General features: G+C 41.6%; 2 protein-coding genes across 3 annotated transcripts; one reads left to right on the top strand and one right to left on the bottom strand.

Moving 5' to 3' along the window:
- Window positions 1–2348: 2348 nt before the first annotated feature.
- On the bottom strand, window positions 2349–6148 carry tmem74b (transmembrane protein 74B). 2 transcript variants are annotated; one of them, XM_018742239.2, is made up of 2 exons: window positions 5704–6148; window positions 2349–5402 (listed from the first exon to the last, which is right to left on the bottom strand). In XM_018742239.2, the coding sequence occupies exon 2, from the start codon at window positions 4232–4234 to the stop codon at window positions 3500–3502; it is 735 nt and encodes a 244-aa protein (XP_018597755.1). In that variant the 5' UTR covers window positions 4235–5402; window positions 5704–6148; the 3' UTR covers window positions 2349–3499. The 2 variants fall into 2 exon arrangements, with proteins under 2 accessions (XP_018597755.1, XP_018597756.1); XM_018742240.2 differs by lacking the exon at window positions 5704–6148 and having other exon boundaries at window positions 2349–4303; window positions 5280–5686.
- A 3660-nt stretch (window positions 6149–9808) lies between these two features.
- blcap (bladder cancer associated protein) lies at window positions 9809–13259 on the top strand. Its single transcript, XM_018742353.2, has 2 exons — window positions 9809–9901; window positions 10776–13259. The coding sequence occupies exon 2, from the start codon at window positions 10880–10882 to the stop codon at window positions 11141–11143; it is 264 nt and encodes an 87-aa protein (XP_018597869.1). The 5' UTR covers window positions 9809–9901; window positions 10776–10879; the 3' UTR covers window positions 11144–13259.
- The last annotated feature ends 1625 nt before the right edge of the window (window positions 13260–14884 follow it).

Genomic DNA, 14884 nt, shown 5'->3' on the forward strand with positions numbered 1-14884 from the left:
CCCCCGCCTTGTGCTGCTCCTTCATTCGTACTGCTCGCCGTATCCGTTTCATGTAAAATGTCGCGTGCCGCTGTCAAGAACATAGCGAAAATATCCTATTAACCTCCCAGAAGGACAATACAGCCACTGAACTGTTGTCATGTGAGTGACTTTCGAAATCGGGTAGCAGTATATTTCATTACTGATGTTTTGGAAATTTTTATAAGGTGTTTTTTTTTGTTTTACACTGATTTACCCATTTATACAGTACAGTATTCTCATTGTATCAAATTAGGATAAGTAACTCGATCAAGGGTACTACAACAAGGGTCAGATTCAAATATATGTACCTTTCGATTACCATGCTGCTGCACTACCTGGTGCCACACACATATGTATGTTAGATATTTTGCTGTATTAGATGTTCTTCAGATGCATAAAATACATTTTCCGCATATCAGGCTGCTAACGGAATAAAGCCTCAAAACCTGATTAGTAACATTCACAGTTCAATAAACTGGCAGTATATTATCATGTCAAAAAAAAATCAGCGGAACTGTTAATACGAACACTCCAGCCAGGGAAAAAAAGACTACTTTCTTTTAAAAACAACAACAAAACAACAAAAAAAAGTTTATTTTTGCCACATTTAAATTACTTTAAAAATGCTATACGTACCGTCCATACAGAATACATATTTACTTTTAAATTCAAGATTTCACCACATCTTTTTACAGTTCACATGCAACATTGATCGATGTCCTTCTAACAACCCTTAGGATTACATTTTAGTTGATCAACCACTTCGAAATTACACGAACGTCACCGGCTCATTGTGCTGTCTTAAAAAAAGGACATAAATTGTGGGTAACAATCTCTATTGACCAGAGAGAGATATAGAGGCACTGAAGCACCTGTACATACATTAGCTGTGCTGTTGGTTGTAAATGTTTGTTTAGTTTTTTTTTTTTCTTTTTAAATGTGCATTAAGATCTGCAGTACAAATGATATATTTTACAGAGCAGGTACAAGCGCACGTGTACAAAGATCGACTCGCCGGAGTCATATGTACCTCGGCAGACTTGCGAGGGCGAACGGCTGAACGTTTGATTTTGTCAGCCGTCTCCAGCCAGAGTCAAGGCGTTTGGAGTTTGCTCTGTGTTTTCGACAGACGGAAAAGGTGACGCCAAACATACGCCAACAACCCAGAACACATGGTGACCGATAAAAGTAGTTCCGGCGTGAATGTCCTGTGGAGATAGTGTGACAACGAAATGCACATGCACATCCAACTCAGTCGTTACAAAACGCCTCCTATGTATAGATAAGTATATATAATCAAGCTTCATGTAACAGGATCACACACCAGTACAAAACCAATATTACTCAGACCTTTTGGATATATTGGATTTGTTTACAGACTTTGGGGTAAATTACATTCATTCATTATTTTTAGCAATATATAAAAAAGCTGTCTAATGGCAAGGGGCATTTTTTGTCATGGAAAAAGGTAAACATTTATATCACTTACTGTCTACAGTATTTTTCTTATTTTTTTGTTTTATAACGTTGGATGAAGACGTCACAGATGAAGTGTTTTAACATCAGACACAATAAAACTGCAGAAAACAGTCAGTCGCAGCATAAAGCTGTTTGCCCTTTACCTTCATTGATGACCAGTTTAAGGCAGCGAAACTTTTACCAGCAAAATGTTGTTGTTACATTAAATGAAACACCTGGAAAAATAAGTACATAGAAGAATTGGGCAGCAATAGGTAACATTTTAATACACTGTGCACCTGCAGTCTACCAAGTCACACCTGTCTAACAGTATGGTCTCAATAACTACTTTTACTCATAAAACAGTAAAAATGAGCAGGCAAAACTTGACCGGCATCAGCTGTGCCGTCACCTCTGTGTGCTTTCTTGGGAAAAACGTGTTTCATTGAGTCTGGTTATAGGGTTACTGACACATATCGATAACTACTCTCTCCCTCCTACGCAAACCAGTACCGTTAGTTCATTTTTGTCTGTGCTTGTTTGTTTCGGCGTGACCCATTTCCCGAAAACCCAAATACTATTCCTACATCTTCCTACTTTGTGTGCTTTATTTAGTCCTTATTATATTTCTCAATTTACTTTGGCTTCTTCTCAGTCTCAGATGGCAGTGTTGTGAGTCAGCATATGCCCATACACACACACACACACACGCATTGTCTGAAACCGCTAGTCCCGAGCAGGGTCGCGGTGAACCGGAGCCTAACCCGGCAACACCGGGTGCAAGGCCGGAGGGGGGAGGGGACGCACCCAGGACGGGACGCCAGTCCATCACAAGGCACCCCAAGCGGGACTCAAACCCCAGACCCACCGGAGAGCAGGACCTGGGCCATCCCACTGCGCCACCATGCCACCCTCAACATATGCACTTTTGTCTTATTTAAGTAAGATTAAGCCGGTCTGGTTAGGCATTATATTTATGTGTACACTGTATCGCTTAGACTGTTGCTTTTTTCAATGTGTAACGAAGCCCAGCAACATCTTTATCAGAGGCTTTCAGTATTCCTAACCACTAAAAAGTTCCAAAGATGCTTAAAAGGTTCCCTTTATTGTGATGCATAGGCTGTAAGGAGAAGGTTCATGTTATGTAAGTACGGTGGAAGCATTAGTCCTTGTTCTTGACTCTGTGATGGTGTCTTTTTCATATTTCCTAAACGCACCGTGGTTTCGGAGGCCGCGCCGTCTCCAGCCCTAATTTCTGCACTAGATCCAGAGACGCTGTTGTGGTGAAACCGAATCTTCCCTCGCTTTTAGGGCACTGGAGAGAAAGAATGTGAACGAAGGTCACCCTGCCGTAATATTCGAGCGGCCCGCTAGAGACTTGACGTCGTCTTGCTAAACATGTCATGACGGCGTAACAAAAAAACCTGCTGGTTCTGAAGAGATTCCAGGGTGATGCTACATTTAAATATAGGTTATTTCTTGGCGTTACAAAAGCAAATGCCAGAGCCCAGCGTCGTCAGACTTTAATGTGGGAAATATATTCCTTGCTTCAGACATTTTACGCAGTGGATTTGTTATTTTTTTTCCTTTAAGGCATATCGTAACTTTACATAATAACGAAACATGGACTATTGAACATTTGCCCATATACATAATGTGAGATACAATGCTGTATACTGACGTACTCTCACTTCTTGAGAAAGCAGCAAGTAGCAATCTATTTGCAGCATTTTCAATCATACCATAACTTCAGCCAGAGTGCTCGTTGTGCTTCGTACAAAGTCCTCCGGAATTTGTACGGTGAAAGCTGTCGTGTGTGTGGGTGCGTGTGTCTTTGGGAGTACCGGGCTGAGGCAGGAGTGAGTTAACCTATACTAGAGAGTCCCTTTCGAAAGTCCGTTTCATGTCAGAGCCGTGGTTTCCTTCACTTTATTCTTCTTTCGAGCCCTTCAACACCCAGCTTTGAGCTGTGCTGCCGGAGGAGTTGTGCTGTTGCCGCTGTGCCGAAGCAGCGTTCGGCTTATCCTGTCTCCTCGGCGATCACGACAGGGACAGCGGAGCCACCGCTTGCGCTGGGGTCGCACTCCACCAGAGAGTCCCTCCCTTCGCCATCCAGCTGTCTCATGCGCAGGTTTATAGATCCGTACGTCTTCCTGGGTCCTCTGTACACTGCGAAAGTCCTCCTGCGGTAGAGCTCGCCTTTGCAGATCGAGACCATCAGCAGCACGGACAGCAGCATCCCCCCCAGAGTCAGCAGGCCCAGTCCCGCGATGATGCACTTGTCGAGGTGCGAGCCCAGCTGCGCGTAGTACATCTCCAGCTTTTCCATCTGTCTGGCTGTCACCATGTCCGGGTTGACCTTGGCCTCACGGGGGATGGTGTAGGCGATCACCACAAGGACGATGCCGCTCACCAAGAACACCAGGGCAAAAATGAATCCGTAGTCGACCGACTGGTGAGCGGCATCCGCCTCCGGCTCCTCGTCGGACCTGGGTGAGGGAATGTCCCTCTGCAGGTGCTGCGGGTGCGATGAATAGTCCTGGTTATTTGGCGTCGTCTCCCCCGGGCGGGCCGAGCTTCCGGTAAAGCCCGTCTCCTGCTCCTCGTCCTGGTAGGAGGCATTTTCAATACCGAGGCGAGCTGCCGTCCCGGGCGCCGCCTGGACCCCGTCCGGGGGGCTCGACACCTGTCGTGTGCGCGCACGCTTCTTCTGCTTCCCCAAATCACGGAGCTCAACAGCATTCAAGGACTCCATCGAAAGACCCCTGATCTAGTCATTCCGTGGAAACAAACTCCCGTCCTTCATTCCTCCATGGACCAAAGCCTAAAAAAGCAGATCACACAGCGGCAGTGGGCAAACGCAAAGTCGACCACACTCCAACGTAAGAGCTGACACAGTTCTGAGGGACTGAACCCAATTTCTTTCCTGCTATATTTGAAATCGGTGTTGCAGTGCGAAAGGAAGCAGGAGGCACATGGTGCTGAAGGTCCGTCCTGCTCTTCCCGACAGTTCATTAACCTTGTCTGCCGAGGAGCAGCGCTGCGTGTCTCACCATCTCACTCCTGAAGACACATCAGGATCATAGGTACAGCTCCGTCCCCTCTCTCTTTCAGCAGCGGTCACTTTTTTGCGTTTATTTTATGTATCAATACACAAGATGTCTTTTTCCTTTTTTTTAACGTTCCCAGTATATTGGATCGCTTTTATCCGTGCAGTGTATGGAACTAAGAGCGCTCTGGCTGCAATACAGACGCTCGGCTCGGCTGTAGCAGTTTACCGTGACCGCGTCCATCACGTCCCCCCGTTACACCTCCGTTACCCCCCAGCCCAGGTCTCCCGCTGTCACGAGCCGTGTGCTACAAGCCCTCGGACCCCCTTCAGCGACGACCATGGCCGCACGGTCCGCAGGATCGCATCACGAAGCGCAGCGAATGCCGAGTTAACGGGCGGGAGGGAGCGCGCGCCCGGCGATCGCACACCTCTAACCCTCGGAGCGCGCGCGTGCGAACCCGCATTGAAAACTTCACCGAAATTATCCGCGAAACGTAATCGCGTCAAACGCCTCGTAATGCGCGGATTTTTTTTTTTTTGTCCCCCGTCACCCAGACCTCACAGCAAGGCGATAAAACCCCCCCAGGATGACCTTGATCCCGATTTACCGCCGCGCTTTCGGCGCTCGCGCGGACATTGTGGACGATCCGCGCGCATTTAACGAGAAACGAGAGATGAGCGAAGAGGCGGAAATCGCGCCGTAATGCGGCGAAAACGGAACGGCGAAAGCGAGAAGGTGCGGGCTCACCTGCGGCTGCGGGTGGTGCTGACCGTGCGGCGCGCTGGTCGTCGTCGGTGCTGATGCTGACAGCAGAGCAGCAGAGGCAGAGCTGAAGGGATGCGGGATGATGATGCTGCCGGGAGGGAGACCCTGGAGAAGGCGCTCAGGAGTGAGAGAGCAGCCATGCGCGAGCACACAGACACGGAACACACAGCCAAGACACAGAACACACACAGCACTCTGACTCAGTGCGTGACAGTTTACCCCGATCTGCTTGCAGCCAGGTGATGGACGAGCGGGACACGACCAGTCCCCCCCCCTCTACATTATCTACATATTATTATTCATGTGTCTGACTCCATGTCCAAGGCGACTTATATAATGTTAGGATAACGAACTTTACATTGATGTACCCATTTATACAACAATTTCATTTGTACTGCATCGGTACCTTGATTAAGAACAACACAGCAGGAGGGGCGTTCAGAGCCGAGGCCGATCAGAACACCAGCAGGTTACTGCCCTGAAGCCAGCCCCGCACCACCTGCTGCCCCCCAGACCTCTTGCCATGTGTGAAAATAGGGTGTGTAAAAGGTTCCCGTCACTCCATTCTGGGCATCGTGTCAGAAAGATCGTGTTGAAAGGTCCTGCACAAGTGCTCTTACAGAAATACAACCCAGAACCCCTGGCGATCGTGTCTGCGGAAGACTGCCCCCTATGGGTGGAAAACGACGCTACAGCTGATAAGCCCCCGATGCAGGTGTCATGATGCTTGTGAAAGTGTCTGTTTACTCAAGTTATTTACGGTAAATCTTACACCCCCAGGTTAATCAGCTTCTTACACATTTCATTTCGTACGTTTACAAGGCAAACTATGTGGTACGATGCCAACTGTGGAAGGCAGGCAGTCTTTATTCTTGTGATAATCAGATGCATATTTACATCAAACAGTCCAGCAAGGGCATTATTTTTAAAAAGCCACATTATCAGCTATTAATCCATAGAAATGCACAAAGTGGCACATGTGATAGCAATGCCAGAGGACGTGTTAAATTGGTTACACATAATTCAGCATGAACGCCTTAACATCTGCTGGACTATAATATTTTAATATGTAAAAGGGTCTCAAGGCATTTCTCAACAACTGAAAATCATTTACAGTGCTCTTTCATATCTTTATGTAACATGCTTCACTGGAAATATATTATCAAACTACAAAATTGCTACTATAAAATGTGTAGAAAATACAGCGATTAAGTGTGAAAAATAATCCTTGGCCATTTAGCAGTGATCACATCTTCATCAAACAGTTATTAAGCAGACCTCTTTAACAGAGGTAAAAATACAGTACACTATTGACATCAACAGTGCTCACTGTCTTTGGAGTTTAATGAACAGCAATAACAAGCAAGCCCCTGAAGACTCTGATAGACTCTCTGTTTAAAGCAGTTTTATCACTCCAGCCCTGACAGGTATTCAAATAGACAGGAACCTGACAGGCAGTCAAAGGGACTCATTCTCCTGGAGACAGTAGGAAGTATGATTACCATGGTAACCTAGGTTGTGCTGCAAATGTTTCTGTAAGAAGACAGGAAATACAGTCTTAATTTGGATTCAAAAGTGAGATCTTACATTTCATTGAGTTTTTGGTGTGGTGGACTTTCTACCAGGTTAAAACCATGACTTTAACGCTAATCTGTTCTATGTAGTCACTGTGTTATCAATCATGTTATTTGTTTGCTTTGGGCCTTTAAAAACCTCCAAAAACATGCTTACAGTTTGGGAGAAGGGTGGCAACAGTTTTTTTTTAAAGCACGTTCCTGAAAAGACACCGGAATCTTGCAAGAAAAAAACTGTTTGGCTTATTTTCTCATTTATATCACAAAGATAACACCACCCACTCTTTTTCAGCTCTGTCTACAAAAGTTCCAGTCCACAAATGTTGAAAATAATCACCCCCAGAATTTTTCCTGAGGACTGGCCCATTTCAAAGAAATTGGTTCATTTCTCAGTCTACAGCAAATAAGGAGTACAGAAACATGGTGGAATTGCCATGGAAACCATGAGGGATCTGGCTAATGCTATGCATTATTTATACAAAGCCTTTACACAAGCAGATTTCTCTTTCTTTTCTGTTTTGTATTGTACTATCACAATTTTTTAAAATTCACATTTAATTATTTAACCAATGTAACTTGTCTCTTTTACAGTTTGCTTTGATTTGCACTGTCAGTTAAGCACTATCAAAGTCGGTGTAGATTTGTTAGGGGTTTTTTTGATGTAAATAGAGTAACTGACAAAAGTATTGTAAAAGCGGTGCTTGGACGCAATACGCAGAAGGTGGTACATTCAAGATTTGTATTTTTTAACAGTAGAACACAATTCACTACTGGAGATCAACAGTTGGTGGTTAAATGTGGTTAAGGACACACACTTAATCTTATGGATACCAGTTCAGTTGCATTGTGGGCTTTGCTATCATATTCAGCATGACATTTAAGCGAAATTGCTCAAGTTATCAAATACAGTGCTGCATAAATGGTTAAAAGGGTGAGACGTTTTGGATAAAAGTGTTGAATTAGTAATGATAAATAATGCACAACATTAAAATGTCTTGTATTTACTGTGTTTTTGCAAATTAAAGTATTTAGAGGAAAAACACAGAAACAAGATGGATCATTCTGATTTTATAATTCAAACTGACAACACAAATATTGTACTGTTGTCATCTCTATACACCACAAACACGGGGGGTGGGGGGGGGGGGTGTTTGATCTGTATATACACAGGGCAGCTGCTAGTGCAGTCATTAGAGCTGCTGCTTTTGATCCAAAGTTTGCAGGCTCAAATCCCACCTCCAACTGTAGTAACCTGGACTAAGGTACTTACCCAGAATTGCTCCAGTAAAATATTGACTGACTGAATAAATGAGTAAATAATTGTAAGTAGCTTAACATTTTAAATTGCACTGGAGGAAAAATATGAGATAAATGTAATATAATGTATATGTGGAGCATTCAGTGTCAGAAGTATAATGTCATAATAATGTCACAAGCATAATGTCTTCAAAGTATCTGAGCTGTATGTTCAGCTGTAGGTTCAAATCCTGCGCCGGCTGTGGAGAGTTTGCATGTTCTCCCTGTGTTTGCAATCCAAACGCATGCATGGAAAAAGACAATGGTAAACTACTTCCATACCCTCTTTTACCATGAAAACCACATGAATGGTCACTATGAGTTGAAGATGATTTAACGCACTTATCCCACATACCCTATGAGAAAACAGACATTTACTCCATCTAATTACAATATTGCATACATTTGATTAACAAACAAACAAGGGTTTGATGACTGACACTGTAATTCAATTGCGCGGGAAAAGCCGCAGGTTTTCTTGGAGGAGGACGCAGCTAAAGACATTTAAAGTGTGGCATCTGAAAAAGTGACATTTTCCTGACAATGCAGAAGGTTCCAGCCGACAAATTGCTCCAATTTCCCTTTTAATATTGAGGCAAAGTTAACTTCCACCCCACATATAGTATATGGAATTAACCATTTAAAGAGTTTTAGCACAAGGGACAAAGGTGGACTTGCTGGATTTTGAAATTCACAAATTCTATGAAACATATCAACAGTTCTAACATTGGCACAAACTGTATATATATATACAGTATATGCATGTAGTGTACACACTGCATTCAAATCTCATAAGAATATATTATAATTTACTAAAAATGCTAAAATAAATGCCTGATACTCATTTTATGAATGGTGATTGAATTATACTTTTACAATCAACATATAGAACCCAGCTTCCTAACAGCATTCAAAATGCATAACAAGAAAACAAAGCTGTGAAATATTTAATAAGTGTTAATTCCTTAGTCTGTCTGTGCGATAAAAGATGGAGTCACACTCAGTCAGTCAGTGTCTTACAACGACAAAGTGTACGGTGAACAATACAATGCTCTGGCTTTGGGATTATAGAAGAACATCCTTTGCGGACAAGGGCACATAAAATATACGGACAGAATATTGATGTTTTCCATAACAAACTATTATATTCACTCCGGCTTGTTTAATAATTTCCTCTCATCACACAACCGATACTGCAAGTCTAAGCCTATGCCACCATACTTCCGGTTCCACGTGAACGCGCACGAGTGCGACTTATATCGATGTCTCGAAGCACCGTCATTAGGGCTGCTGGTGAGTCACGGGGTCGCGCGTTCCAGATGTAGACATTTTAAATCATCTCTCTACTGTGGCACGAGTTTCTGAGTAATCTGTGACGCCAGTGAGGTCAGACGATTGGTCCGCTTGCCACAGTAGCCCAGTGCTACGCCGCTTCGACATCTGCACCTATTATAAGTATTAATCTCTCAACCCTTAGATAAGATTTGCATGAAATTATACAATTATAATTTATTCCGACCTATATTTTATGGGCTTTACACGGCTGTTGTGTTGTTGTAATTAATCACTGCGCGTGATCAAGTTTTTAAACAGGCACTTGTGTTGGACGCCTGTTGTGTGGCTCTGCGGGTCCTGATGTAATAGAGCAAGGTTCTCCGACTGAAGCTGAGAGGAAAAGAACAGCAATGGAGGCAGATAGTTTGTGTAGAAGCAACTGAGCTCCAGTAATGGCAGGTTTGTCGCTGCCACGTAAATTGTGATTCTCATAAGGCAGGGGTTCGACAGTGAGATGGTCGAGGCAAAAAAACAGTTGCCCCCTTTCTGAATTCCCGTTATAACACGTTAAGTGCTGTGTTGGTGCGTTAGCTGTTAGCTTAGCTTCTTCACAACAGCCGACATAACTAATTATGTTGGTGATACAATACTGTTAGCGTGTATGTGTAGTAAGATACCTAAGCGACATGTTGGTGTTGGCTGATAATTTCTATGATGTTTCTGAAAGTAAAGGCAATCCTGTTGCGTCGTGGTTTTCGTGTCGGTTATGTTTAGCTACTCTCTCTGCGACGGTGTTTTCTCGTGGCCTCATCATCATGACATGATGATCATGATGATGCTGCTTTCCAGCTTTGTTAAAAAAAAAAAAAAAACAGTTAATTCTTTTCAATACTATAGTCTAGAAATGTCGGCGAAATTGTGCGTTTTTTTTGACGAGCGTTACTTAGATGCATAAATCAAATGGAAAAACTAAGTGGTTAAGATGTTAGGTGATGTAAGAGTAACTTGCCATTTATTTCTCCTAAAAATTCAACATTTTGTTGAAATTGTACTGTATTTGTAACATACTGCCTTTTACTAAGTTTTGTACTTTGTTTTACTAATTTTGGACAGCTAGTAGGTAGCGTAGAGCTGCTGGTGTCTTTGGACCCAAAGGTCACAGGTTTGAATCTCACCTTTGCTCCAGTTGGTAGTTTAACACAGTGACTGTAATTCACTTTGGAGAAAAGTGTCAGCTGAATGAATGAATGTGTGTTATAATTTTGTATAGTTTTTTTTAATATATATATATATATATAATATGAATTTTTTTTTTTTTTATTTATAAATTTAGGCCTCACCTGAAGCATAAACAGCCATCAGCCCTTTCTTCAGCTGCGGTGTCAGCATCCCTGTAAATCTTCGGTTTGAACGCAGCGTGGACACCTTTCAGGGACAATGTACTGTCTTCAGTGGTTGCTTCCGGTTCTCCTCATCCCCAAACCTTTGAACCCAGCCTTGTGGTTCAACCACTCGATGTTCATGGGGTTCTACCTACTCAGCTTTCTCCTGGAAAGGAAGCCATGTACCATTTGTGCCTTGGTGTTCTTGGCAGCCTTGTTCCTCATCTGCTATAGTTGCTGGGGGAACTGCTTCCTGTATCACTGCCACGGTTCTCCGCTGCCGGACTCTGCACATGACCCCAGCATCGTGGGTACCTAAATTAGCCCGTCTTTTGGGCCTCCCTCACGCTTCAGCACCTTGCCACCAGACTACAGCTGCACGGGCCCTGGACAGTCTGTCTAGGTTGTGAATAACATCCAAAACTTTTCAGTGCTGAAAAAAAAAAAAAATCTTTCATACCTGAACTGTATCCTGCCTGTGATCGCACAGGTTAAGTATTGGGCTTTCCCAGGGTTATTGCATGGGTTGGCTACAGTCTCCTCTTCCTTATTTTGCTGATGTAATCATTCACACATAGATGCATATGGTTTCTTTTGTAATAAAGGTTACTGTTTATCAGAAGGTTGGAAACTGGTACATGTGTGTATTGCTTGGATTTGACTTGAGAAATGGAAGACGATTGCAATCATTGTCAATTGTAACATGATAGCATAAATTATGAGCAGCAGTGCCCTTATGTGGTTCTGTGGAAGTCAGACTTTTGGGTAGCAGAATATTTAATTAAAATCATGTTCTATTAACATGGAAAAAATGCTGCTGTCTGTTCCAAAAATAATTGGATTCCTGTTTTCATTCTATAGACATTAAGGAACATAAATTGCATTTATGTTAGTTTCATTCTAAGCTTCATGTGTTTTGTAAGTTTCCATTTATAACTACAGTAGATCTTGCTTTTTAGTCATATTGATTTGTTGCAGAGCAAATTCTGGCACTACTGTGAAGGAGGACAGAACATGTTAACTTAATGGGAAGTGGACTCTGTGTAGAGATTAAGACTGTTGGCAGTGACTTCATAGGTTTTACAATTCTTTTTCATATCAGTAAACCTTCAGTGCTCCAAAAGTTTCAGATATGAGCTATAAAAATTCTGGAAATTGGACCTCATAATATCCATTTGAATATATGGGTTTGAGTGTAGTTTAAACCTGTTTGTCTTAGAGAACTGATGACTAAGGTTAGAAATCAATGTTCACTTTTGCCTCTGACTATCCACTGAACCACATATGCAGCACTTCATTCACAAATTTTTTTTTTTTGTTTGCTTTTAAAGATGCATTTGACAATGAACCCAAATTCACGTATGAATTATGTGTTCGTGTGTTCTTATACTATTGCCATAGCTATTGTTGTTTGCCATTAAAACGGAGTAGAGTATGTGTTGCTGGTGTGAAAATGTGTGGGCCCATATTTAATCCTGTTTTATTCTGTGATTTTTTTTTTTCACTCCGGTTATTTCATTAGTGTTTCATTCAGAACCAATTAAATCCTTCTCGAGGAACCTGTATATCTGCTCATGTTTGTGTTTAAGTTTTGCGTCCACAATGTACTTTGAAAGTCTCCCACACTATAATTATTTGTCTCAGTCCACACACCTCTAAAAAGGTTACCTCAATAAGATATTCACTCTAAGTTGTTATGCAAGGTCATGTCTTTGCAGATTAGAAAAAAATTAAAATCTTTTTACCTGTTGAAGCTTTTCTCATGCTGGCCCTGCATATTTGTGCAGACCCAGATGCTTGTATAGGAAGGGTGTGCAGTAATTGAAATTTCCTACTTTATGACAAACCACTCTATGTATCATTAACAAGTTTCAGTAAATTGTCATTTTGTGGATTGCCATTATTTCAGTTCATTTTCTTGTATTTCCTTTTTTTCATGTTTGTCGTTTATTATCAGTATTGGGCTTGGTTCCTGGACAGTGTTTAGTGCTGTGTTTCACTTTACTGTGATTCTCAGATTTCAGTCCACTTGCATGAGTGTCCACCTGGGGCCAGTGAGGTAATGTATCTGCTAAACTACTGAGCAGACAGACTTGCTCTTGCTGTAAAAGCAGTGATGTCAGGAATGACAGGCAGGCCAACCCAACAACACAACAACGGGATGGAGTTCCGTTTGCTGTAGTAGCACACCAAACTAGTGAAAAGCACTAAACGTGACAGTGGCTGAAAAGTGTGAGAACTGTACACACTTTACCTTGACCGTGTTCTGTGTTGCTTAGTCTTTACTTTTTTTGACCCCCTTTTGATTTGTGTATATTTTCAGAACAGCGCTAGATATTTATGGTGTCCCTTTCGGCAAAGCCGTTTACAACTGCATCAAAATATTGTTTGTCCATTTCTTCCATATGCTGGTACAATAAATGGCTACAAATTAATGGATGTTTTCTTCAAGTTTAAACTTCCCAATGTGAGCTCAAAATGACCATATAATGTCTACCCCAACTGCATTGACTCTAAAGAAAAAAATAGAGGTGCAATGTCCAGTATCTGACCTATTTTTAGTCAAAATGGAAGTAGGCCAGATCTTTGTACAGCAAGAACATAAATTATTTGGATCAAGTGTACTACACTTTACCCTGGAAAATATACTTTTGAACTGAGGTTAATTAAAATATGACAAAGCTGCAAGTTATAGGAACACATCCTGAAGTTTATTATCTGAGTAGAAGCTAATAACAGGTTGTTTCATGTTCTTTCCAATTCCAGTAGTTTCAGGTTCTATTGAAATGTCTAGTATTTCCATGGTGACATTGAATCAAAGTCATAATGTATAACTTCATACCTTAAGAAATAAACATTCTCAAATATAGCAAATTTATGAAAAAAGTCATTAAAATTTAAACTGTGGCTGGTATTACAGTTTGTGAGCACTTGCACATAGACACACACACACACACAGAAGCAAGACTGTGTGTGTACAGCAAGTCTCTTCTGGGAGACTGTGGGCCACATCATTTAATCTTTTCAATTTAATTTAAATTAATTTTAATCTTTTGATTCTGTATTGTTAAGACAAAAAAATAGCATACATATTTCTGAGAGAATATAAAGTCAAAGCTATGTTTTTCATCCAGCAATTCAATTGGAATATAAAAAATTGAAATATAAAAATGCACCATTTTAAGAGACATCATTTATGTTTTTTAGAAGAAACAAATTAAATATTATTTTCCTTCTCTGCAGTTTTACCTCTGGTGGCATATGCGTTGTCTGAGTGCAGTTTCTCACACGTGTGAACTCTTTCGTATTTCATTGTTAATAGCTGAACACGTGGGCGGCGCGACTCGCTCTACATCTCCCCCTAGTGGCTCATATACGGAATTGTCACCTCAAACAGAAAAATTGAAGATCGTTAACGCTCTTCGCCCGACAATTGAAACTACGTCGTTGCTGAAAATCCATCCGTTGTCCCTTTACCACAGTAACCCAGAGCACATACAACTATTAATAACATTGGGAATTTATAAAGAATATCCCCCTTGTCAAACTACGAATGAAGGAGAAATTATCTATCTGCAATAGTTTGATAGTTAGTTATTATAATAGTTTTAATATTGGGGAAATTTTTTCTTTCGCTAGTAGTACAGTAGTTGACAAATTTCATAATTCCTATTTGAAGCTGTTTGTGCTGTGGGTGTGACAGCGGAGTTTGCTTTTTAAGAAAAAGATGAATATTATTTTAACACTTTTTGTGTTACTGTTTAAGGAATGTGTGGGTATTTTATTATATATAATTCTATATATGGATTATTGGAGTCGAAACAGGACAAAATGCAAAGGGATGCAATAGAAATTGAAATGGTACAGTGGGCAGAGGGGAAGAAGAGCAGACAGGTCTCGGTCTTTTTAAAACGTGTTATTGCTATATGTAAGACTTAAATATATTTCTAAGTTTCAACCATTACACTTATTTGACTGCAGACTTATTCAGATGCTGAGAAATTTGTTTCCGGAATGCACTGAGGCTTCCTCCTGGTCAGTTTTGTTAGTTAACCATGAG

Source organism: Scleropages formosus, chromosome 22, assembly GCF_900964775.1.
Source record: "Scleropages formosus chromosome 22, fSclFor1.1, whole genome shotgun sequence".
NCBI classification, from domain to species: domain Eukaryota; kingdom Metazoa; phylum Chordata; class Actinopteri; order Osteoglossiformes; family Osteoglossidae; genus Scleropages; species Scleropages formosus.